Genomic DNA, 26520 nt, shown 5'->3' on the forward strand with positions numbered 1-26520 from the left:
TTCGACCTCGCAATCACCGGCGCTCGCTTTGACATTATCTTTGCTTTTTACTGGCGCCCAGTGATGACGTACTGCTCCCTGATTGGCTCTGAATCCGAGGCGGTGTTTTAGGGGCCGAGATTTTCCGCTAGCCGGACATGTGGTAGCGAACGGCGAGGAGTTTAAGGGGTCTCAAGGCAAAAAGGTTGAGAGGTTTGCAGGTAAGTCCCCCCTTTCCCTGATGGTGTGGGGGCTGCTGAGGGGGAAGAATCGCGTCGCGCCCACACGCTTCCTGATTGTGTTGCAGTAACTAATTGTACGCCTGCTGTGTCTCTCCTTCCCTTTTCTGGGTGTCGTGGTGGATCTTGGCTTCCCTAAGTCCAGGTTCTCCCAAATCGTGTGAGCTCTGCGTCTCTGAGAGAAGAGGGCTTCCTTTCGACTGGCCTCTGCTCAAGGAAGAAGTTCTCAGCTGGAAGTTTTTTTTAGACTGCCCGGAATGTTAGGGAGGGATGGAACGATCTCCAATCACTAAGCTAAGCGCTTCGCGAGGTCTGGGGCCCCTGGAGGTGGTCATGGAGTGAAGATAAATGCATCCTTATTGATTGAGGCTGGTTATTCCCGAGGACAGTCCATTCTGAATACATGCGTTCAAAAGTCAGAGTGAAGATTTAGAGCAGGAGCTTCGGACCCAGCTACTTTTGTGCTTGTATGACCTTAGGCAACTCATTTAAGTAATTCTCAGACCCTTGATTTACTCATCGGCAGAATTGGGATGATAGTACCTAAATCATTGGAGTTGTGGTAACGATGAAAAATCAGTGTATGTATAGCGCTCTCCCCGGAAACGTAAATTAAAGTGGACTTGAGATTGGTGAAAATGAGATAGGGAAGCCGTACCCTCAGACTATTCTAGAGATCGTGGGACCCGCTCCATAACCTGAATGTCCATCAGAAGGGTGATGGTTGAGTAAATTGGGTTACATCCAAACTATGCAATATCGTGACGCACTTATTTTAAAAGGGTAAGTTAGCTCTGTGTCTCCTCTTCAGGAAAGATATCTCTTGTGTATTCTTGGGAAAAAAGCAAATTGCAGAGATGTGCATGCAGCATAGTATATTTACATTTTTCATTAAAAAAAAAAAATCCCTTCCCATGTACAGGTGTGTTTAAATGTTTCTATGAGTATGGAGAAAGGTTGTTGTAGAGGCTGGGAGGATGGATAGAGGCAGAGAGGGAGATAAGGGAAAACAAGAACAATAATAACACTATAACAAAATGGAAAATCTGACTATAAAATTATATCTTAACATTACAGTTAATATGTAAACGTTAAGTATGCTTATGGACAAGATGGGACTTCTAATAGGCTACCAGCCTACTGGAATACAGCCTCTAAAGCCCCACTTCTATGATTTTAGTCCTGGCTCTGCCACTTCTCAACTGGTGACTTTATTAGCCTCAGTTTTCTCATCTGTAAAATGCACATAATCATAGCATCTGTCTTATGGGGTTGATATTATGATACATATTAGCAGAGTTAATATGTAAAGAACGGTACTTGATTCATAGTAAATGCCCAACGAATGTTAGTTCCTACAGTTGTCGTTATGTCTTTAAATAGGTGAAATTAACTTTTATTGTGATTACTGACATATTTGGACTTAATTCTGCCATCTTATTTTGTATTTTCTATTTTCGATGTGGTTTTTGGTCTCTTTTCCTCTCTCTTGCCTTTTATTGTATTAAACAATTTTTCTTTATCCTTCCCCACCGCTCGCCAACAAGTTTGGAAATTATGCATTCTGTCATTAATCTTTTAATGGTTACTTTAAAATTTTTAGCACACATGCTTAACAAAGTTTAACATTATTATCTCTCTCCTCCTGCCAAATAGTGTAAGCATTTTAGAGCACTCTGCCTTCGAATAGTCTCCTTCTCATCTTCTGTTACTGTTTTCTAGAATTTTATTTATTGTTTTTTAAAGATTTTTTATTTTTCCTTTTTCTCCCCAAAGCCCCCCAGTACATAGTTGTGTATTTTTAGCTGTGGGTCCTTCTAGTTGTGGCATGTGGGATGCCGCCTCAGCATGGCCTGATGAGCGGTGCCGTGTCCATGTCCAGGATCCAAACCAGCGAAACCCCGAGCCGCTGAAGCAGAGCTCGTGAACTTAACTGCTCGGCCACAGGGCTGGCCCCTGTTTTCTAGAATTTTAGAGTCCATCATTTCTCTGTGTCTTTCTGAGTCAGCTCAGTGCACCATATTGTTTAGAAGTCCCTCGGACTTTTTTCTATGCATATACAAACATTGGAGAGTGTGTGTGTGTCTTTATAAATATACATATACAGTTTTTCTTTCACAAAAAATATGTTCACCTAAGCTTGCTCTTTTCCCTTAGCATACTGTGGTCATCTTTCCATGACAGTTTGTAAAGAATACATCAAAGAAGCATCTAACAATCCCTTCTCTCTGGAGGGAGCAGTGGGGGGAGAAGTGTGTAGCACTGGAGGTGTCAGGACAGGTACAGTGCTGCCAGAGGTGCGCGGCATCTTTGTTAGCCCTTGTAAAGGCACAGATCCACTGGTGGCCTGTCACTTGTCCTTAAAGTGATAAGGGTTTTTCTATTAACCATTCATTTCCAAATGGCTTTCCTAATGATTTTTCCTTAAGTCTTTCCCAGGAACCCTGTTTGTAGAAGTGAAGTGTGAATGTATATTTGGAAAAACACAACACTAGAAACCTTAAAAGAAACTCACAGCGAGTGAAAGGGGAGCAGGTGGTGATGAAGGCAGATAAAAGCCAGTTGATATTTTAGAGACTGTTGGTTTGTTTCTTGAGAACTTTGCTTGGATTAGTACATTATGTCACTCCCAAAGCATGTTTTAAAAAATATGTACATGAATATGTGTATGTGTGTATTATATTTACATTACTCCATAATAAAAACTTTTGTATTTAAGCCCCTAGAAAAAAGGTGAAATTATAAAAACATTAACCATAAACTGAACAGTGAATGGGGAAGGAAAACTTGGTTCCTTTAGCTCTGGACAAAGTTGCATGTAGTTTGTTTTTTGTTTCTTTTTTTCTTTTTGAGGAAGATCAGCCCTGAGCTAACTACTGCCAGTCCTCCTTTTTTTCCTGAGGAAGTCTGGCCCTGAGCTAACACGCGTGCCTATCTTCCTCTACTTTATACGTGGGACGCCTACCACAGCATGGTGTGCCAAGGGGTGCCATGTCCTCACCCGGGATCCAAACCGGTGAACCCCGGTTTGTGCGCATTTAACCGCTGCACCACTGGGCCGGCCCCTGTTTTTTGTTTTTGTGAGGAAGATGGGCCCTGAGCTAACATCTGTTGCCAATCTTCCTCTTTTTGTTTGAGGAAGATTGTCACTGAGCTAACATCTGTGGCAGTCTTCGTCTATTTTATGTGGGATGCTTCCCAGCGTGGCTTGACAAGCGATGGTGAGTCACGTCCAGGATCCGAACCTGCGAACCCTGGGCTGCCGAAGCAGAGCACGCCAGCTTAACCACTGCACCACAGGGCTGGCCCCCTGCATGTTATTTTATTTTATTTTATTTTTTTAACTCTTTATTAAGATTGTGCATGTTATTTTTTTAAATGTTGGTTTCCAGCTGAAGTGCGTTCTCTGATGCATTCTTTAGATTGCTTAATATACTTATCCTTGCAATACAGAGAATCACTGATAGCAGCAGTTTATCTGTTACATTACTTTTTCTTAAACACAGTCATCTACTTTTCCTTGCTTACTTTTTCCTTTGGTGACATGTTGATTTACTGTGATTAGGGTGGGACTCTTAACAAGGCCCCAACAGCAGAATGTGAGTATATAGCATCAGAGTCCTACACTGTGGACAGAGCTGGCTGGGTCGTTCTCTTCAGCTGATCTAGTGGCTTCAGTATACCCATGCTAAGCTAAGGATTTTGAATTTCATCTTTAAAGGTATGGAGATGAAACTTTTGTGCATTGTGTCATGAGAGAACCCACCTCTGCATCTAAGAACATAGTGGCTGATGTCCTCTAGAGCTACCAAGGACCTACGATGACAGACCTTGGGTTAAAAATGAAGAATTCTATTTCTTCAATTAAGGAGAAAGTGGGAAGGGGCCATATGCATATACAAACGTTGTGTTACTCAAAGCACTGGCGTCTTGGCAGGAGATCCGGGTTCTAGACTGTCTATGATTAATCTTGCTTAGCCTCAGATTCATTATTGTAAAATGGCAGAGGGGACGACGATGTTCATGAAAAGTTCTCAGGCTGAAATCTCTGGTAGCCATGGTCAGACTCTGGTTTTCAGCATTTCTGAGGTCTCATGGCAATCATACATTACCTGGGAGTTAAACGGAGGTTTACTGCAGCATTGGGGTTTGCTGTTTTTACTTGGAATTGTGTTAAGTTGGCATGGAAAAGCAGGTTATCACCTGCTCATCAGAAGCTTTGATTGTCAGTCTTTTATGTTATTTATTAATAAACGGGAAAAATGAAAGCATAGGTTTGATGGGGAGAGATAATAATAAAAATTGGTAGCATCCTAGAATCCTAAACTTCATTTTTCAAACATACTAGTTTTATCCTATGAAGCCTCTTTCTACCTTTATATGAATTTAATTTAAAAAGTACAACTTGTGTGTACATTTAAGCTCTTTACAAAACTTAACTAGCTCAGATGAGACAGTATTTCCTCAGTAAAGGGAAGAACCAGCAAATTCTTGTCTCTAGCCCTTTCTGAGAAAGCTCCAGCCAATACAGGTCCTTCCATTCTCAGATGTGTGTGAGGGTAGGAACTGCGTAAGTTACTGCAGTGTGTAATAGTCCTGGTCTGTTACGTTTTCATTAGTTCCTATTTATGTTTCAAAAACCTGTTATTCTGTATTTGTTTGATTTCAGTATTGAGTCAGACTAACAGGTGTTGATTCGTTAACTTTAAAGAGCATTTCTCATCTTTGTGCCTCCCCCGCTCCAGTTACCCGGAACTTACATGGCAAAATGCAGGCTTTAACTTTCCTACAAATGGCTTCAGAGCTCTGTTAGTTTAAAATAGATTTTTATCACTTAAAATCAGAAGGTTATATGCTCCTTTTCTTGGCGGGGATCAGGCATGCATCCCGGTCCCCATAATGTATGGAGGCAGAGGGAAAGGGCTCCAGCCGTCTCGGCGTTGTGTCTTCAGTGCTGGTGGCTTCCAGTGTGCCGCTTCTGTCCTCAAGCGCCAGGACATGGGGGAATAAAAAAATCAGAAAGTTATGTGTATTATCTGATAAATCAATGAGGAATATGATTGTGTAAAGTAATGACTCATATTTTCTCAAGTACATCCTTATTAGCCTGTAACTATGTTAGTATAATTTTTTGGTATAAACTTTCTTTTAACAGTTTTTTGGTTTTTTTGTTTTTCTTTGGTGAGGAAGATTGGCTCTGAGCTAACATCTGTGCCAGTCTTCCTCTATTTCATATGTGGGATGCCTCCATGGCATGGCTGATGAGTGGAGTAGGTCTGTGCCTAGGATCCAAACCTGCAAACCCAGGGGCTGCCAAAGCAGAGCACATGGAACTTTAGCCACTTGGCCATGGGGCCGGCCCCTATTTTAACAGTTTTAATGTGTACTAGAGCTTTTAAAAAAAATAGCTGTTATATTACTCTTTGTTAAAACGTAACTTTTTTCCCTTAATAATCTGCATTTCTGTGAGTTACAGTGATATTTATTCTTATGTCGATCTTTGTGATAACTTGAAATAGCAAAGTTAGAGTCAGATAAAATTGACGAGGCTTTCCTCAAATATTTATACTATTTTTTATAATTCACGTTTAACATGAAATCTCCTATTGACTATACAGAAAGTAGTTATTCTTATTCTAAAATTCTACAGATGTATTGACAGTTTTATTTCAGTATAAGAATTTATGACTCCCCAGAAAGTAACATTCGCCTTTCTAAATATTTTTAAGCTAATGATAGATAATGCTTATTTGTTATCTTAAATAATGGTTGACTTTCAGTGTGGTAGAGTGTAATGCTTAAGAGGACAGGATCTGAGGTTGGAGACTCTCATAGCTGTAATAACTTGTCTACTAGTAAAACTGGGCCTAGCTCATTGGCAAGAATTCCAGAGGGTGTGATGCTCGCCGTAGAGATACTGGTATCTGTAAAATGCTGGTAAGCCAGGACATTTTGCAAATTATCTATCATGCCTGGTTACCAAGTTTGTAGTGCATTTTAAGAAGTGGAGCCCAGGATTTGCTTCACTGAATAATAATTAACAGCATCCAACAAAGAAATTGATAATGTTTTCTGATTTTTTCCCCTGGGTGTCTATGGAAGTTAGAAACGATACCTTTATTTTTTTCTTTTAGCAAATATTTTTCCTTCCCTATTATAAAAATAATGCTAAATTGCTTATGAATTAAATGTATGCTCCACACAGTTTCTCACCTTTATTTGGACACCCTAAAAGAAAAATTGGAAAATAATCCCACCTCTCAGAAATAACCTATTTATCTTTTGATGTGTATTCTTTCATGTATATTAATAAACACCAGAATGCTGTTTTGGAACCTGTTTTCTTCATTTAACTACATATTAGGAAAAATTGCTGTGTTGTCTAGTAATCTCTTGAATTAGAGAAAGAAAAAATGGATCAAATCAGTAATCAATATTTCCTGAGCAGTGTCACCTTTCTCTATAGACGTTTTCAAGGCTGAGAGCGAACCTTGGCTCCATAGCACTCTGTGCATGCTAGGTCTTTACTTTCGTCCTTCTGTTGGTTTGGTTTTCATCAGCTCTCACAAAACTTCCATGCCTGAATTTAAATGTGGTTGATGTCATCTTATTGCTCTGGGACTTTGGCGAAGGTGTCTTATTCTCTCTGTGTCTTTTCCCATTTCCTATTCCTGATTTCTAAAAAAATCCTAGACTGGAGGTAGTAATAAACATGCTATCATTAATTTTTTGGTAGGTTGCTTTCTTTGCAAAATGTTTAGCCTTTAGATGTCATGGAACTCCTGAATTTAATGCTCTTTTCTTATCAGGACCTAGAGGAATCCCATAGGATGAAGCTGAGTCTGACCAAGGTAGTTAATGGCTGTCGCCTAGGAAAAATAAAAAACCTAGGCAAAACGGGGGACCGCACCATGGATGTTCCAGGCTGCCTTCTGTACACCAAGACTGGCTCTGCTCCCCACCTGACCCCTCACACACTGCATAATATCCATAAGGTTCCTGCCATGGCTCAGCTTACACTGTCATCGCTGTAAGTATTAGACCCGATCATTCAAGTGTCAACTCTGGCAGCAGCTTAATTACCTTAATAAGGTGCAGTAAAGAGAAAGACTTTTTTGCTTATATGTACAAAATTTGTAGATTTTTAGGATGAAATCAGAAGAGAGAGATCACATATTACACATCCTCTGGGCCTAATCTGTAAACCGCTGGCCAGACCTAGGTGTTAGAGCTGCTTCACTTTTCCTCTGAACCCACAGTTCCGTACTGCCCTCATTCCACTGCTCCCAGGGTGACAGGGTAGGGAGTGCTCCGTGTGAGCTAAACTTGGAGCCTCAGGGCTGTCTTCATGCACTAACCTCAAAGTTTTCTCTGTCTCTGCAGATGTACTTGCTAGTATGGCTTTATGGAAACAGCTAATGGAGTTAGATCATTTTGTGTAGTGTATATACCGCTTTATCATTAATTCAAGAATGTGCTCTATGATCAAATAATTCTGCAGTGTTTTGTAAATAACAGTGGTTTTTAAAGGGGCAGGGGAAAGAAGAAAATCCGAGTATTCGGAAGCAGTTGATCTTGGCCAGTTTGTCTTCTCACAGAACCACTTGCAAACTGAAGAGGTCTCCTCTGGCTAATGAACTCAGCCTAGTGAGTTGGGACTCTTGAATAGTGGTGTACTTTGTGTTCAAGACTCTGTTCATTGTCGTGTGGCTTGTTTGGCGGGGGAGGAGAGGGCTTCAGTTGTTGTATAGAGTATCTGTAGGATGATTCGTTGTTATGTTACGCATTTTTCTGTTTTGCTTACAGGGCAGAACATCATGAAGTCTTGGCAGAATATAAGGAAGGAGTTGGAAAGTTTATAGGTAAAAATGAAGTTATTTGTGTGTGCCTTGTGATGTGTTAATTTGGAGTTTGGAGGTTCTGTTCATTCTTTGATCTTTCATTCATATGTTTACTTATTTATTAATTTAATAAGCATTTACTGAGCATCTAAGATGAATAGAAACAGTTGCTGCCCTCATGGAACTCAGAGCCTGGTTGGGATAAAGAGAAACAGGTGATTCTAGTGGAGTGTGGTGACTGCATTTGCAGGATTAGGGATAGGTACCTGTATCATGAGAGCCAGAGGGAGGAGCATGCACCCTGCTGTAGGGCACATGTGGAAGGAGGTCAGAAGCAAGAAAGGATTCTTTTTTTTTTTTTCCTGAGGAAGATTGTCACTGAGCAAACATCTGTGCCAGTCTTCCTCTATTTACGTGGGGTGCCACCACAGTGTGGCTTGACGAGTGGAGCTGGGTCTGCACCCGGGATCCAGACCTGTGAACGCCAGGCTGCTGAAGCACAGCACACGAACTTACCCATTATGCCACTGGGCTGGCCCCCAAGAAAGGATGCTTGAGAGAGAAGATGAGGGGGCCCCTTAGTTGGCTCAAGGAAGAATGGGAGTTAGCCAGGTCAGGAGGTGGGCACACTGTGGTGGTAGACAGGTCTGGGCACACACTCTGGGCTTGGAGCAGAGACCCAGCAGTGAGCAACTGCATGGGACATAGCTAAGATCCAAGGCAGTCTTGTCATGTTTGAGCCCAAAACATAAGACAGAGGATGAGAGTTTATATACACCCACAATCTGATATGTTAATGTTATCTTTTTTCCAGAAATAGGATTTTAAATGCAGATGTACATGTCTGTTTACTTATAGGAAAAGCTGAGCAGCGACAGCTCGACAGCCTGTTCTTCTGTCAGCCACTTTCTCCTGAAGCTTTTCCCCATATCCAGGACTCACTTAAGTGAATGAAATTCTGTTTCCCTTGGCTGTTTAGTGCTCTGCTTCTGAAGGAAATTGCATGATGACTTTATTGTCACAAGGCCCTGTGTTTCAGTAGAGGGATTTATGTAATATCTTTTTCCTTGATCTGAGACCAATTTTAATAACCAGCTTTAAAGTATACAAGCATATAATTAAGTGAAAGTAATATAAGCTTTCTGGAGATAATTGTAATAATTGAAATTGTGGAAAGTAAGGTGGAGAACTGCAGAGGTCTTTGTCTTTTTTTAATTTGCTTTTTTTTTGGTCTTTTTTTCAGTGAAATCCTATTTTTTTTTCTTATGAAAATGCAGGGTAGCATATGAAATTTAAGCACATATGGTTTACTAAGCTTTTTTTTTGGATTTTTTTCTTTTAAAATAACTGTCTTTTTGACTAAAGAACCTAAGAAACTGTCATCTTGAATCAGTGAAATTACTGAAGATGTGGTCCATTTGCAGTATCCTACAGCTTCCCCGAAATTCTGCCCCTGGGGACCATGATGTGGGATGGCTTTATTATTAATGAGATTACCTTTTGACCACATCATTTCATCTTTCCAGTACCTAGTTCTCCTTGAGTGGTACCTAGAACGAACCTACTTGATATTAAATTCTTCTTCAAAGCAGATCAAGTAGCCAGCATGTCATTAAACACTTTCCTTGTATCTCATACTTTAAGATACACCTTTCCTTTGTAGCAACCCTCTGTGTCGTTAGACATGAACCTTTGCGTTTAATTCTTCTTTTAGATTAGTAAGCTTCAAAGTAATCTTTTCATTCATGTTGACAGGTGTCCTGTGATTCTAAGATCAGGTACGAGCAATTTATTGTTTTCAGCGTTGGTTTATCCAGCAGTACCAATTAGGAAGCTGCTCTCTGTTACAACACAGTGTCATTGTTGATGTCAGTGTTTCCAGGGGTTCTTTTTTATGTTTACACAGGCATGCCGGAATCGCTTTTATACTGCTCCCTGCACGATCCAGTCAGCCCCTGCCCAGCTGGTTATGTAACAAACAAGGTGTGTTCTCAGAAGGGCCTCCAGGCCGCAGCTTTGTCCCAGGGAGTCAGCCTGTTGTATCCCTCAGCTGCTAGGATCCCACTGCCTGGGATGCTGGCCCATTCCTGACCCCTTTATGCTTCTCTTTATTTCCATGAATATGGTGGGATGGGGTGGTTACAGGAGTTAGGGCAGGGCTGCCTGAGGATGGGGTTAAGGTAAGGAATACGTCCTCAGCTTTTTCATTGTTGCAAAAATTTTGGGGGTGGAGAAGGGTCAAGTACATGCTCAAAAAAGAAGTTGCTATGATGGTAGAAAACACTCATCTTCTGATGCCGTGCTTTATTTGCAGTTTTAACAACCTCAGGAAGAGGGGGAAAGTTGCTGATGAGAGTTATCACATGGATAACTATATATAGTAGAACCTCGGGATCATACTGCTTGCTTTTAGAACAGAATTTGAAATGGTTGGGTTCACAGCCAGAAATTTTAGCTAGTGGAGAACAGTAGCAAAAGAACTTCATTAAAATTGTCACCTGGGATGTGGCCCATTGCATTGTCCCTGAGGACAGCTTTCTGGCAAGACTTCAGTGTATACCGCTCCTTACAAATGCAATTATTTTTCCTGCGCTCACTTTATTGTTGTCAACAATATCTATTAATCTTACTTAAGGTAACTGTTCTAAATTATTCTTCTGCTTTAAGTTTCTTTTTATTTTGTAATTTGAATTCAAAAGGAAATATTTGACCTCAGTTATCTACCCCTTTTATGAGGGAGAGAGGATTCATTTAAACAGTGTTCTTATGCCAGAATAAAAGGACTGCATGTGGCCTCCCCGTCTATCTCCTTGTCAATCTCTTCTAAGAAGAGAGATGCTGTTGGGGAAGGAGTAACCAAAGGAACATATAGAGATTCTTGTGTACTGTGGAGTTTATGTCTTTGCACATAATTCTGTATCTAACTCAACCTAGTAAATGCTTATTAAACAGGAATAATGTGTGAGGCCCTAGACTGCTTTTGGGACACAAACATGAACTGGAGTACCCTAGTCAGACAAATATACAATGGTGTGATAAGGGCTGTCTTTTCTATAAAAGAAAAAGTACAAATTGCTGAAAGAGCTTAGCAGAGTGAGTGAATGATTATGCCTAGGAAAGTTTGGGGAACATAGAGAAGATGATATTTGAACTCTCTGTCTTAGAGGATGTATAGTATTTTACCAGGCAAAGAAGGAGGGGAAGAGCATTTCAGTCAAAAAGAACGATGCGGACAAAGGCGGGAGAATCAGCCTGTGATGTATTCAGGAACAGCTTGGATGGGGGACAATGGAAGACTGGGCTTCTGGAAAAATATAACAAGGAATTCTTGGGGGCTAGCTCAGAAGTTGGCTTGTATGGCCCAAAGGATTCTCCATGACCTATAAGGTCCTTAGAGAATTTGGAATATACTATAGGACACCTCTTTTGTCCACCACGTCTAGGATATTGAATTGCCACTCTCTCTCCAGTTGTAGAGAAGAATTAAATTCAGAATTGCTTTATCATTTTGTTTTCTTTTTATTTTCACTTTGCTCTCACTAATTCCTCATCGTCTTGTTCCATGGCAGTCTGTGTCTGTGTGGGGTGTTGGAGGACGAGTAGAAATGACTGTTTCCAAGTTCATGGCAATTCAGCAGGCCCTTCAGCCCGACTGGTTCCAGTGCCTCTCAGATGGAGAGGCATCTTGTGCGGAAGCAACTTCCATAAAAAGAGCCAGGAAGTCTGTTGACCGATCGCTTCTCTTCCTGGATAATTGTCTGCGGCTACAGGAAGAGTCTGAGGTAAGGCTGTACCGCTCACTTGCTCACCACTCCTTTCTTTTTAAAGCTCTCGCTGATTTACATTCCATGATACCTCCTTTCCTGTCCTCCTCCTACTTCTTTGCTCCTCACTTCTTGGGCTCTTTCACACTCTCCTGGTTTTTTTTCTCCTGAGCCTTAAGTCTTATTGCTCTCTGGGATTCTGTCTTAGTCTCTCTTTTCATCCCACTCTATATGTTCTCCCTGGGCAGCCTCCTCTTAGTTTTAATTGCTGAATAATTCTAAAATTATATGTATAATCAAGATCATCCTGCTTAACTTCAGAATTACATAACTATAGGGTTTTAGCTAGGTTTTGTCGCTAGAGTATCCTTCCCGTGTACTCAAACTCAGAGGTAACTGAACTCAGTATCTTATTACCTCAGACCTGTTCTTCCTTTTGTTCTCCCTCAGTATTCTTGTCTCAGTTCATGGCAGCCACTAAGTTCTTCAGTCTAGAAATTCGAGTCCTTCAAGACTCCCTTTGCTATCCAGTTTAATATCTCATTGTTCACTCTTGTGTACTCCCCCTTGATTCCATCTCCCTAGAATCTGCCCCCCCTTCTTATCACCCCCTTAAGGCATAATAACCTCATCACCTCTTATACAGACAATTACCTTTTAATTATCCTCTCCTTCTCTGTTCTCATTTCTAACCAATCCATCTTCAGCCGGTTCTCTGAGAGATCTTTGTGAAGTGCACATATGAACCTGTTGCTCACTTCCCTTAAAGAATTTCATGACTCTCCACTTCAGCTCTTACGTGGCATGGACAGCCTGCCGTGACCCGGCCTCTTCTGCGCCCAGCCCAGTGCCAGCTGCTTTCTCCTGTGGTTGGCACTCTGGCTCTTTGGAGTTATCTGAGTTCCCTGAGGCGTCATCCTGTTTCAGTCTGCTGTTCCTGTCCACAGACTTCCTCCTGGATTGGTTTTTCTTTTGTTTTCTATTTTTCTTTTTTATTTTTTTAAGATTGGCACCTGAGCTAACAACTGTTACCAATCTTTTTTTTTCTTTCTGCTTTTTCTCCCCAAATCCCCCCAGTACATAGTTGTATATTTCAGTTGTGGGTCCTTCTAGTTGTGGCACGTGGGATGCCGCCTTAGCGTGGCCTGACAAGCGGTGCCATGTCTGCACCCAGGATCCGAACCAGTGAAGCCCTGGGCTGCCGAAGTAGAGCGCCTGAACTTAACCACTCAGCCACGGGGCCGGACCCTGGTTTTTCTTTTCTTATCTCCAGCCATATTCCTTCTCTTGCTTCCAAATCTGGCTCATTTCATTCCATTCATCATTCTAGGAAACTGTCCCTGACCCTTCCAGGAAGTTCTGTTCATCCTTTGCCACCTCTTTAATTTGTATGTAGCTGTATTATAGCCCCAATCATATGGTACTGCAATGATTTCCTTAGGTGTTCATCTTTATTAGATTGTGACCTCCTTAAGCTCAATTTCTGTGTCCTTTTTGTATCTTCATCATGTAGCAGAATGCCTGACACATAGTAAGCCCTCAGTAAATGCTTGCGGATGGTGAATCTTGATGATAGGGTGGGGAAGATGAAGTTGTAGCAGCAAACAAGGGATCCTGATAGCAGAGTTGATGAAGTTGGAAAAGGATGCATTCGCTAACAGAGAGGGAGGAGGTAGGAGAACAGAAGATAGTGATCAAAGGGCAAAATTTCCATGTTGGGAGAATTCCCATGGAGTAATCCCAAGCAGTGATCTGGTCCCACTATGGCAAAGTGCATTCAGTTTGAGGAACATTGTTATTTTGCATTTACTAATAAAAATATAATTTGGCTAATAAAGTTAATGTACATGAAATAGAGGAAACTTAGTTGTCATTCTGAATAGAACTCTCAGTATCTGCAATGGGTGTCTGGGGGGGACATTGCTGTGGGTCTGAATTGTTAGCGTTGCTCACTAGCAATTGTTTTGAGCTGGTAATTATCCTTGTAGGACAAGTAGTGTCTGGATGAGTAGAAAGGAGGACAAGGACTATGACAGAGCATGATTATTAGAAAGGCCAGATGAGCCTCAAGTCCCTTTTCTGTGTTATAGTCAGCCTCACCATTTCACACTGTATCTGTTGGTCAAATGCTGGGGTCTCTCTCTGTAATCTGTAAGCTTATGCTATTGTCATGATATGATTACTAACAGTGCCCCCTTTTAGTGTTAAATGTGTTCCATTTTAGACAATTATATGATTGTACTTCTTACACCCATGAAAAGGAGTTTCCCAGACAGGGCTGTTTGTGCCAGTCATATAAAGGGGCAGGCCTGTACATCTGTCTGCTTGGTATGGCTGTATCCATCTTTTCCTTTTCCTATGATTCCTTCCCCTCCTATTCACTGAATCCTCTTATTCTGAATGTCCTTAAATATTGACGCTCCCCAAGGTTCTGTTGTTGGCTTTCTTTGCTTTTCCGTATATTCCCTAGGCCAGAGATGGCAAATGGGTTTCATCCCAGGGTGCGTGGAGCAGTGCCTGGGTGCAGCAGGAAGAGAGTAGTCTATTAGCCATGTCAGCCTTGGAAGGAGGATTGGGGAGCATTGTGCCAGACATCTGCCATTCTAGCCTGGGCACCAGCATTTGTATCACACTTGTCCACAATTTTAAGCCCATAGATTCAGTGGCTGAATTTCTACGTCCTCTGATACCTCAAACACAGAATACACAAAACAGAATAATCATCTTGCCTCAACCTCCACTGTTTTTCTAGGATTCTCTGTCTTTTCTCACCTTCTCCCTGGACTTCCCAAACAGGAGCCAGGAGGCATCCTAGACTGTCTGCATCCTCTCCTCGGATGACTAATCAGTCAAGGTGTGTTGCTTGTCCCTCCTGATGAGCTTTCCAATCCTATGCCTCCTCTCCACCCCACTGCCCGTGCCTTAGTCCACATCCTCTTCATCTTTTCCCTGGGTTGGTAAAGTTGTCTCCTACCCCATCCTTTAGACATCTTCACCCTTAATTCATTCTCCACGCAGCATCCCAGGTGTTCTTTCTGGAGAATAGTCTGTGTCCCTCCTGCTTTACCTAAGAAGAGGAATTCCTTCTTCACAGCCTGCCAGGCTCCCTCCCCATTCCTCTCTTCTACTAGAGAGCCACTGTGGATTTGTGTATTTCCTTGCAAACCTTGTTTTTTACAGTCACATACACATAATTATTACATATATATGCATCTCTATATGTGGTTTTTATTACATGAATGTGATCATATGGTGAGAAATTTCTTGGGTTTTTTTAACAGTATCTTCAAACTCTTTCCCTGTCAATGATATATAACTCTTATCTGCTGCATTCTTTTTAAAATAGCTGCAGAGGAAACCATACTATGAATATATCATATTTTGTTTAAGCCTTTACTCCTGATGGATATTTGGGTTGTTTCTAGTTTTTCAGTAATCTAAACATCTTTGTAAACATACCTTGGTGCATATGAGTGAATATATTTGCGGGAGATTTCTTAGAAGTAGAATTTTAGGATATAAAGATAAAAGCATTGGCATTTTAAGTCTTCTCTACTTGCCCTGCCATGCGGCTGATCTAATTTTCAGTCTCTAGTTGTCATTTCACCGATACTTTCACCTCCACTGTGTTGCTGTCTTTTTTTGTCGATGTGATGGGCAAAAATGGTATCTAATTGTTTCCAATTTGCATTTCCTTACTAGTGAGGTTTAGTTAGCTCTCCATATGTCCAGAGGACATTCACATTTGTTTTTCTGAAGTTCATATTCACATATCTGCCTAGATTTTTATGGAGTTTTCATTTCCTTAGAGGATATGTTGGAGCTCTTTCTGTGGTATATTTACCTATTCCTCCAACGATTAAGTTCTCCTTTGCCTTTGTTGATGGTATATTTCACTGGAGAAGTTTTAATACTTTTGTGCTCAGATATGTCGGCCTTTTCCTGTAAGCTCTCAGTTGCTTAGAAATGCCTTCGTTATCCCAAGATTATAAAAATATTCTATATATTCTTCTGATACTAGCATAACTGTATTTTTTATGTTTAGATCTTAGGGCCATGTGGAAAGTATTTTTGAGGATGGTGTGCAATGTAGTTTTTATTTTATTTTTTTCCAAATGGATAGTCAGTTGCCCCAAACAACCAGTTTCAAAGTTCCTAAAGTTGTCTCTAACTAAGAGACGTAGGTAGTCACTTAAACAAATTAAAACTGTTCCTTTCGTCCTTTCCCTCTTGTACCTGCTCAGTGTGGGTTTAATTTAATCTAACCTAAAGCATGACCACATGTGGGGATTGCCTCAGTTTCTCCTCAGTCTTTTCTGGCCTGTTTGGGTGGCTTTCAGATTGTGTTCTTTGGAGCCCTAAGGTTCTCAGGGAGGAGGGGCACCACCCTCCTGGTAGGCTTCAGCGGCAGCAGCTCGGCTGAGGTCTCGTCCGTCCGTCGGGCTTCTGTGTAAGGTTCCTTTAAACATAGGTCTCCGCTACTGGAAACAGTTAAAAGCGTTCGATCCTTTCTCGCCTTAGGCCCTTCAGAGAAGTACGATCATTGGAGTGATTGAAGGTGGAGACGTAATGGAGGAGAGGCTGCGGTCAGCACGAGAGACAGCCAAGCGGCCCGTAGGAGGCTTCCTTCTGGATGGCTTTCAAGGGGATCCCATGACCCTGGAGACTAGACTGCACTTGCTGTCATCAGTCACTGCAGAGCTGCCGGAGGACAAACCGAGGCTAGTGTTCACTTGGGTGCAGGCCAAGCCTTGTGGGTGGCAGAGCAGGAGTGCTGGGGATTGTGTGTCATGCAGTCTACACGTGTGCATGTCTTTTGACGTTTCGATTATGTCCTTTCTGGGCTGAGTCTGCTGAGGCAGATGTAGGGGGAGTTTCCATCAAGGCTGTCCTGCCCTTGATTTCAGAATGTAGGCCAGAGGACGGTTGCCATGTGAATTAGTTTATTTGATTCTGATTATAAGTGAGGACAAGTGTTATACTATTTCCCCTCATTCTTGTGTCAAATACAAACTTTGTTCTTTATTCGTTAGAACGTGGTGCATGGGGAAAGGTATATTTGATTTTAATCAGGTTGGCCTCTGGCCTTAATCAAGGGGAGTTGAGGACAGAGCTGGGCTGCGTAGTGGAATGAAGATGGGCCCTACTAATAAAGACCTTTAAGAAGTTCTTAGATTTGAGGTGGGGAGCAAGTGGTGTCACTTTTTTTTTTTTTTTTAAATTGACAGGACTAGCAACACTAGAGTGGGGTTGGTTCTTTCCCTAAATCACAGGATTCTCACTATGTGCTAGTGAGAAGAGATGACCAGTAAGATTCAACACTAAAAATCCCACGTTTCTGAGTACGGCTAGTGTCTTATTAGACTACCCCATTTTTTCTTTTTTCTTTATTTAAGGAAAAGACTATTTTTTTATCCCACTTGGTGTAACTATTCATGCTTTTTTCCCTGCAGATATGTGATATCAGGCTTGATTATAAGGTGCTGCTTTATACCCCTTGGGCTGTTGGATAGTATATAGTATATGTAATTTTACCACTTTAAAAAAAATCCAGGTATAACTTAAAGTGTGTGAGTCTACAGCTCGGTGAGTGTATACGCTTGTGTAAACACCAGCCAGAACACGGTATTTTCATCACCCCAGCCATCATTTGCCCCTAAATTTTAACCCAGTTCTCTGTGTTCGTTGTTGCCCCTCCCATGCTTATTTCTCTGGTGCAGATGACAATTCCGCACTCGTATTTCTCGTCGTTTTCTGGACTTCTCTGAGTTAAGTGCTCACAGATGTCTGTTACGGGATTTGAAAGCTGGGATTGTTTTTCTTTCTGTAAGTGTGTAGAAATGCCAGCTTCAGTGGAAGAGGAGCTCTAAAACATTATGTTACTTGAAGGAAACTGTAGTCAGAAAAACCAGTAATTATTTAAGGGTTCTGGTTGTTTAATATTGCGTAAGCCTGTTTTTGGACTTCTTTTAGAAATCGAGAGTCGGTAACCTTTTCTCTGCTAGTTCATAAAAAGGACTGGGTAGAAAAACAAACATGAAAAATAGCAGCCAGCCCTGATCTAGTGCATCTCCCCAGCTCGTTTTAGCGGCAGAACCTGGTTGAGTATTATTAACACTCTCGGAATGCCTTACCTGTTACCTCTGAAAATACCAGCTCATTCCACCATGCAGACTTTTTATTAATGGAGAAAATTGAAAGAAGCACAAAGAAAGCCAACTAGATTCTTTAGATTCTCTGGGCAGAGTTGAAATTCTGAGAGCAAGAGTTACTTTGTAAACGAACCTATGAAGAATACAGTAGATAAAAATGTCTTTCTTGAGCCAATTATACAAAAGAGTTATAGGGGCTGGCCTGGGGTTCATAGCTTCAGATCCCAGGCACGGACCTATGCACTGCTCATCAAGCCATGCTGTGGCAGTGTCCCACATACAAAGTAGAGGAAGATTGCCACAGATGTTAGCTCAAGGCCAGTGTTCCTCAAGCAAAAAGAGGACGATTGGCAGTAGATGTTAGCTCAGGGCCAATCTTCCTCACCAAAAAAATAAAAAATAAAAAATAAAAAAATAATTATGGGCAAAGTACAGTTAAAACATGGAAAGTATTTGAGGGGGAAATAAAACACACAGCTTTGTAGTCTTAAAAAATCTATGTATTAGGTAGATAGGCTATAAAGTTCAATCTAAGACCAGGGAAGTTGGTCAGAAGGCATGAGGGGGGAAAGGAAACTAACCTTTATTGAACTTCTCTTTGGGGCCAGAAACTACACTATGTGCTTTTTCAAGTATCTCATTAATCCTCAGAACAATTCTGTGAGGTGTGTTTTATTGCTCTTGTTTTTAACATGAGAAAACTAAAACCCAAGAGAGGTTAAGAAACTTTCCCGAAGCAACACAGCAAGTAAATAAACGACAGAGCTGGGATTCTAGCCCAGGTCTCTCTGCCTCCAGAGCCCTGTGTTCTTTCCACCACACCTTGTTATCTGCTGCCTGACCTGCTGACATGATTGGTGGTTGTCATTATTAGTACTTTTATTGCCCTCTGGAAAGACTCTGAGTTCATTCCTGGCGTTGACCTCATGTCCCTGTTCTTACTGTTATTTTTGCAGGCTCATCTGCAGTGTTAGCCGGCCAGATGAGGTGCTCGAGTGTATTGAGAGAGGAGTGGACTTATTTGAGAGTTTTTTCCCTTATCAAGTCACAGAGCGGGGCTGTGCCCTGACCTTCAGCTTTGATTACCAGCCGAATCCTGAGGAGACATGTAGGTCTTTTGAAGTTAATCTCTGTGTTATCCTTTCATTTCTTCTATTTCCTATTAATTTTTGGCTTGAGTCACAAGCCAGAAATATGTGCAGACTATAAAGCCAGCCTTTTATAAAGCGACATCTTTGTTCTTACCTGTCCGCCCTGGCATGTTGGCACACAAAACCAGGTACCTAATACTGTACACGGAGCTCATCAATATTAGGAAGTGATTTTGTAATGAGCAGAACCAAGAAAAACAAAACCTCTTCTATTAACAACCTGAAAAAAACTATTCCGAGTGAATAGTGATGAAAATCTAAGAAAAGACTACTTTTGAACTGCATGGTAAAAGTTAATTCGTTTTTTCACAAAGGGTTCTTGTCTGCTTTTTGCAAACCCCATGCTATTAAAATACAGGGAGTCTCACCTGCTCTGATCCCAGCGTTACTTTTACTTTTTTGGTGTTTTTTTTTAACACACTGAGATGTGAGACCTGTTTTCCTCTGCTAGTATTGCCTTGAAGCCCTGCCATTTTCTTTGATTGTTTAGTTATTCAGAAGTCAAGAAAATCAGTTTCAGATTCTGACATTTAACTGGCAGCAGAAAAGGAACCTTCAGACGTGGGCTTTCCCTCCCTTGTCCTGCTGTCCTATGAACGCTTCCTCTGTCGCCGCCAACCTTAAATTTGAGTAGGGCCAGAGACTTCTTTAAAGGTTTATTTTATTCCCCACAAGTGATTAAAATTTCATTCAGAAGATGTTACACTTTTATAAAGCAACTTAACCATTAATCTAAATCGAATTACCTCTGAAAACAAATCGGGTGGATCAAATTCTTATTTATAGGAGGTCCATTTTACTGTCCTTTAGACAGACCAGAACATAATGTGTGTCGATAGGTGTACCATAAACACTTGATAAATGTTCATGACTTCATTTATAGGCTAAATTGTTTCTACCAAGGCACAGGTCACTGTTAGTCATTTCATACCATGAAGATACAGAACTCTACAAAGAACCTGCTATTGCGTTCTCTGGAATAAACAAGTTCCTTTTTTGGCCAGAGAAAGCCAGGTTTCTTCGTGATTAGGAAAACTGTGTGTGTGTATATAGTAAATTTGCCAATTACAAAGTGAAAATTCCAAAGGAATAAGTTGCCTAATACAGGCAGCAATTCCCCTAGTGACAAGGACTTTCCAGAAAGCCAGGGCTTTGTTCTGGTTTCTCACATCAGCATGCAAAATAATGGCAGCAAAATTATAACAGCCCTGTGCTCAATGCTCAGGTCACTTCTCTTTTTCCCTTGACCTGGACAAAATTACCTTCCTAGGACCGCCTGCCCTTTCTCCCTGGGCCAGCCCTGAGATTGTCAGTACTCATTCCCGGCGATACTTCTGTTATTGGCCCTGTTCAAGGCAGCTGGTTCTTTGCGTAGTAACTGGCGTTTCTCTTGCAGTTCCAGGAATGCTCTTTCTTAAAGCAAAGCGTTCAAGGGAACATTTAATTCTAGATAATCTGAGTTCCCTGGAGGGCCAGAGTCTCCGTACAGAATACATCAATTCTACTTTTAATCTAGTTGGAACATAGGCAGTTACAAAACCCAATTAATTTGCGTGTACATTATGATGAGACATAACTCCAACACACACACACACACACACACACACACATTTATTCTCTCCCTCTTTCTCAGAACATACACACCCCCCAACCAGCTTTTTAAAAATCATCCCTTGACAGTAAGATTATATGTTAGATACTTGTAACCATAATTTGCTTAGATGTTGAATCTCCAAGTTTTGATATTATAGATAGTAAGTCAGTGATGCTCTTGGTACATATTGCTATTTCTCTTTACGTGTGTCATTTCCTTAGGATAAATTCTCAGGAGTGGAATTACAAGGTCAAAGGGCATGAAGTAGTAACTAAAATAAAATTCTCCCAAAGGCCGCTCTTTATCTGATCTTCATTCAAGACTTTTTATTGGTTTCTCCTTCAGTGTTACAACAAAATGGGACACAGGAAGAAATAAAATATGTGCATCAAACAAAGAAAATTAAAACAACTGGTTGCAACCAGGAAATGACATCTTTTGAAATTAATCTGAAGGAAAAGAAGTAAGGAATTTTCTTAAGTTTGGATTTTGATTTTCTGACTTTTTAATTTCAGTCTCTTTTAAAAGTTTATGCAACTCTTCTCTTTTCCGTTTATGACTTCATATCATATTTATAGTTGGGTATTATTTAGACCTTCTCAAATTCAGTTCTAGAAAAACTCCTTTTTTTCTACAAATAAATTTGTGTACTTTGTCTTATCAGAAAACTGAGGCTGGCTAACTATTGTTTTAGAAGAGCTGTCAGAAAGATTAGACCAAATTCATCGTTGGGTGTCATTTACTCCTTCCAATTACTTAACTTAAATAATGACAGAGCAAAATAAAGATTTCGAGATAAAACACAACAAAATTTTTAAATTTTAAGGAACTTAAGTCATCTTGGTTGTATACAGATTATAAATCTTTAATAAAATATTTGCCTCTATGAAGAATGAAGTAAGATATCTTGTAACTCTGTATTTGGCCAAAAGTGGTAATAAGCAGTGAGCCAGAGAGCGGTTTTTCTGAGTGCGGTGCACTCACTTTAGTGCTGGGGTGTGTTTGCTCTTATGTAAAGGGATGTTCTAGGGATTCAGACTTTTTTATGTCTATCTAGGAATAGGATAGACTTGAAAAGTTGTGAAAGATATGAAATTCCTAGTTCTCATCTATATTTTCTAGGGGCTTCTTGATTGAAGGTTTGAAGTCATGATGTTTACCACATTTACTTTCTTGAAAAATAGCCAGGGAGATTCATTTCTGTTTTTAAAATTCTAGGGTAAATAAATGGTTCCTACTGTAGTTCCCTTTACATTATAGATTGAATTGGAAATTGTAGTATTCTTATTATCAGTGCTAGACTTGAGGTCTTGGAGATTTGGAATTTGGATCCTGGCACTGCTCAAGACTTTGTGACCTTGGTCAAGTCATTTAACTTCTGTTTAATAGCTGATCAGAGGTAACACATATATTAGTGCTTAGTATGTGCCCAGTCATGTCCAAGCCCTTTACTATATTCACTCATTTGCTCCTTGCAACAGTTGTATATGGTAGGCACGTTATGACCTTTATTCCCATTACAGATGAGAAGACAAAGAGGGAGGGTAAGTGACCTGCCCCAGTGAGTTGTGAGCCAGGAATCAAAGCCAGGCATTGGGGCTCCAGAGCCCTCCCTCTTAACCCTCTTGGTAGTCTTCATTGGTAAGATGACAATAAAAATGCCCATCTCCAGGGGCTTGCAGAGATTAAATGAAATGGTGTATATAAAAGTGCTTTGTAGGGGTTGGCCCGGTGGTGCAGCGGTTAAGTGCGCATGTTCCGCTTCTCGGTGGTGCAGGATTCACTGGTTCAGATCCCGGGTACCACTTGGCACACCGTGCTGTGGTAGGCGTCCCACGTATAAAGTAGAGGAAGATAGGCACGCGTGTTAGCTCAGGGCCAGTCTTCCTCAGCAAAAAGAGGAGGACTGGCAGCAGTTAGCCCAGGGCTAATCTTCCTCAAAAAAAAAAAAAAGAAAGTGCTTTGTAAACTGCAAAAAGCTGTGCGAGTAAAAGGTCGTACCGTGTCTTTTGATACTAGTGCTGGTGGCAAGTGGGAGAAAAGTGTCATTCATCAGAAGGGTGTTTCCTAACGTTGTGTGCCTTTACGGACGGACAGTGTGACTCATAAGACCCAGCATGAGGGAGGGACCACATGACTCTCTCGATGCTCCTTTGTAAGCCTCAGTCCAGGAGGTTCTGTCCGTCAGGGGAAGACCCCTCAGTCTCCTGACTCATTGTGCTCTGTTGACTTGGGACCACATTGCCATCTTAAGCAGGTGTCCGGCATTATGTTTACCAGCGATGTTATTAACTATTGGTTATGCAGCAGCAGAATAGATGGCCTAGGTTGTGGATTCCTTGCCTTCACTTTCTGAAACATCGTTGTAACTTCCTTTCTCAGGTACCAGGGGGACTTTGAGCCGCTCGTGAGAGGGTGTTCCTGTTACTGCTGTCAGAATCATACTCGTGCGTACATCCACCATCTGCTGGTGACCAACGAGCTGTTGGCTGGGGTCCTGCTTATGATGCACAACTTTGAACACTACTTTGGATTTTTCCATTCCATCCGGGAAGCGCTAAAAAATGACAGACTGGCACAGTTGAAAGAGCTCATCCGCAGGCAGGCATCTTGAGACCTGGCATACACAGTTTGACTCTTCACCTTGACCCTGTACACTGTTGTAATGTGGGAAGCAGAAAACATGAAATGATCTTAGCTTTAATCATTTACGTTTGAGAATAAGGTCTGCTCAAATAAGGAACTTCTGTACCAAACTCTGCCCGTGTGAGGCTCTAGAGGTTTCTTCTAAAGACTTCAATGACCTAGGTTGATCAGAAAGAATTGAACCTTTAATATTTCTATGCTAATTCTAATAGAGCTTTGTTTAGTCAAAGACAAAAGCTTTAGATGTGAAGGGACAGCCTCGAAGTGGGGGTGATGAGATTCTGAGGGTTTGCTGAGTTGGATTGGAGCTTCAAGGGAGAGGATTGGCCATGAGCAGCAAGACCTCTGTGGACACGTGCCTGTTGACTGGAGAAGGAATCTGGCTAATTCAAGAGTTTTCTTTATTTTAATCCTTATATTCTCAGGGACCTCTTTTGGACATTTCTGCCTTCCAAGCTGCCCTGGCAGTGCAATTCAATCAGAAATGGCTCTTGTGACTTAACCAGGCTCGCATCTCCATGGAATGTGGGGCTCTCACATTGCTCCTGTGATCACTTGGCCCAGGGCACACTCCTTCATTTGACCACATGGTCTATTTGTGGCTTGTCTCCCTAGAGCCAGTGCAGTTACCTGTTAGGAGCCGAAAGTTTGCTGAGCTGCTTTCCTCTGGTTGTACAGATCCACTGTGGTCTGCCCTTCAGGCTCATTAATAGTTGAACCCACATACTAACTAGTCCCATCACTGGGGCTACACATTCCACGTGTTCTCTTGGCCAGAGCCCTGGCCTGGCAATTAGAGGATCAGGTTTCAGTTCTACTCAGCTGTGACACCTGGGCAACTCACTTAACCTCTCCATAGCTGTTTCCTCCTGAATAAGTGGGGACAGGCACAGTGGACAGGACTGAATGGACTTCTAAGATTCCGTCTGGCTCTAATATTGGGAACAAAAAGTTTTAGATTAGAATCATAGCCTTCCCTGTGTCCTTGTTTATTAATCGTTCTTGGCCAGATAAAAAAATGCAGTGGTGCCAGGAGTCAGGCAACAGTACAGATATTTGAGAGTCTAAAAAGAGAGTTGGCCTGTGGACTTTGAAGTGGTTGGTGAATTGGCATCAGCAGATCTTAAGGCTGAGAAGACCCTCCAGATCATCTCTGATTCTCTGAGATTTTTCTGCTCTCACTAAAGCAGTGACATTTTTCTTGATGGTGTGACAGGTGATTTTTATTTGTACTTTTCTGTAATTGTGAAGTTTTCTGTGAGAATACACATACATGCACACATACACACATAGTTTTTGTGAAAGCAACAGAACCAAAAAGATGCCTTTGTTTTGTTTGTAGGTGTATGAAATGTATTTATTTTACATTCTTGTGCCGTATTTTGCTGTTTGTTCATTTTAGTGGGCATTACTGAACATTGTTTTTAATTATGTGGTTACTGTATTTTTATGTGTTGGGTGCCCATTTACATGGTTTTTTTAAATTAATGGTTTAGGAATGTCCATGAGTTCCAAAATTCATGAATTCTGGAATTCATGGACATTCTTATAACCTCTCCTTCGTGACTGCCAAGGGTACTTATGAAATGCAGAGTTTCTGTTCTCAAGGATCTGACTGTTTTAAAATAAAATCTATTGGATTGGTCTTTTTCATAGGTTTATGTTCCCAGTCAATGCCAAATCCATTGTTGGAGGAGTGTTAATAAGTAGCCCAGAGTCCATATAAAATTTGTGAGTTTTATTTATGTTCAAAACACTGAAAATTCTGCCCAACATTGTCCATTTTTCTGGGTCTTTTTCTTATTAGCACATTTGAAAAAATGTGTCTTTAATGTAAATCAATTAAAGTCAATAGCCAATAAACAGTTTTAATTAAAGAAAGACTGTCTTGTTTCCTATAAATAGTAGTGAGTCTATTAAAACAAATATTAAATTTCCATAGTACCAGGAATGTTCTCCATTGGAAAAAAAATTTTTCTTGATTTCTTCCGTCTGTAGTCATTGTTTTAAGTGCACTCGCACTACATGTGACATCCAAGAAGGAGATTCAGTGATGCACCTGTCTCTTTACGTCATATAATTAGGGGCCTGAAGCCCATGTTAGCACACAATAAAAATAATAATAGCCACAATCTATGGAGCATGTTTAATGTGCCAGGCACCTCAGTAAATGCTTTCCATACATATCTCATTGACCTTTCCAGCATGGCTGGGAGGTGTTACTATTATCTCTATGTTAAGAACTGAGCTTCAGGAAGGTTGAGTGGCTCACCTGAGGACCTACCTGGAATGTCTGAAGGTTGAGTAGTTTGCCCAAGGGCCTACCGCTAGTCAGTTCCCAGGTTAGACCTTAGCTCCATCTGGCTGAAACTCAGCAGTTAACCATTGCACTAAACATCCTCTTGTGACTTGCTCCTGGGTTGAAGGGGGTAAGGGAAGCAAGGACTGAACAGAGGGGCCTTGTGGCCCTGAGGCATAGGGTGCCCCTGGAGTTTTGCTGTAGCTGGGTCCTGGCTCCCACTCCTCCAATGGGGAATAGTGGCACTGGAACGTGCAGCCCATGGAACCCTGCCGGCACCTGTAGGTCTGTAGGTACTCTGTGAGTTGCCATTCCATGTCCCCGAATCCCTCCCCTCCCAGTGTGAGGACTGTAATCGCTCTGAATAGTGTTGAAAGGGTGTGGGTCTGTGATCAGTTAGAGTGGACGGGGGTAATCAATAGGAGTCCAAGGTTTCCTATATGCCTTGGGGGGGGATACTTTATTGTTCTCTGGGAATAAGGGAAAAGATTCATCTAAAACATTTTTAAACCAAATACCTTCTGCAATTAAAGCATTTTAATAAAAATTTCAAACAAAGACCATCAAAAGGTCAAGACCAGAGTGTTTAAGCAACTGTCTCATCCAGGATGTTTTTTTCTGTTGAGGCAGCTTGGAGCTCTCTGAGAAATCACAGAGTTAAATGATTATTCTGTGCCTTCCTGATTAGGAACAGGCTGCTCTCTGCAGTTTGATTAGTCTCGCTGGTAGCTACGGGATTACAGCTTATTAAAACTGACAGTGCTGTGTAGGGCAGGGAGCCAGGAAGGTCAAGCTTACATGCTGAGCCAGCCACCAGCAAGGCTGCCTTTACCTGAAGGTTTGGTGTAATTGGCA

The 26520-nt window shown here is 41.3% G+C and overlaps 1 protein-coding gene and 1 non-coding gene across 2 annotated transcripts; both read left to right on the forward strand.

Moving 5' to 3' along the window:
- The first annotated feature begins 65 nt into the window (after positions 1-65).
- Positions 66-24665, forward strand: QTRT2 (queuine tRNA-ribosyltransferase accessory subunit 2). The gene is made up of 9 exons (XM_014838610.3): positions 66-200; positions 7028-7248; positions 8025-8080; positions 9966-10042; positions 11629-11841; positions 16345-16544; positions 18932-19083; positions 21066-21183; positions 23103-24665. The coding sequence occupies exons 2-9, from the start codon at positions 7049-7051 to the stop codon at positions 23332-23334; spliced, it is 1248 nt and encodes a 415-aa protein (XP_014694096.1). The 5' UTR covers positions 66-200; positions 7028-7048; the 3' UTR covers positions 23335-24665.
- Positions 5073-5220, forward strand: LOC123286196 (small nucleolar RNA SNORA57). Its single transcript, XR_006528465.2, has one exon. It is a non-coding gene; the product is annotated as a small nucleolar RNA SNORA57 (small nucleolar RNA).
- Positions 24666-26520: the final 1855 nt, after the last annotated feature.

Source organism: Equus asinus, chromosome 5 (genome assembly GCF_041296235.1).
Source record: "Equus asinus isolate D_3611 breed Donkey chromosome 5, EquAss-T2T_v2, whole genome shotgun sequence".
NCBI classification, from domain to species: Eukaryota; Metazoa; Chordata; class Mammalia; order Perissodactyla; family Equidae; genus Equus; species Equus asinus.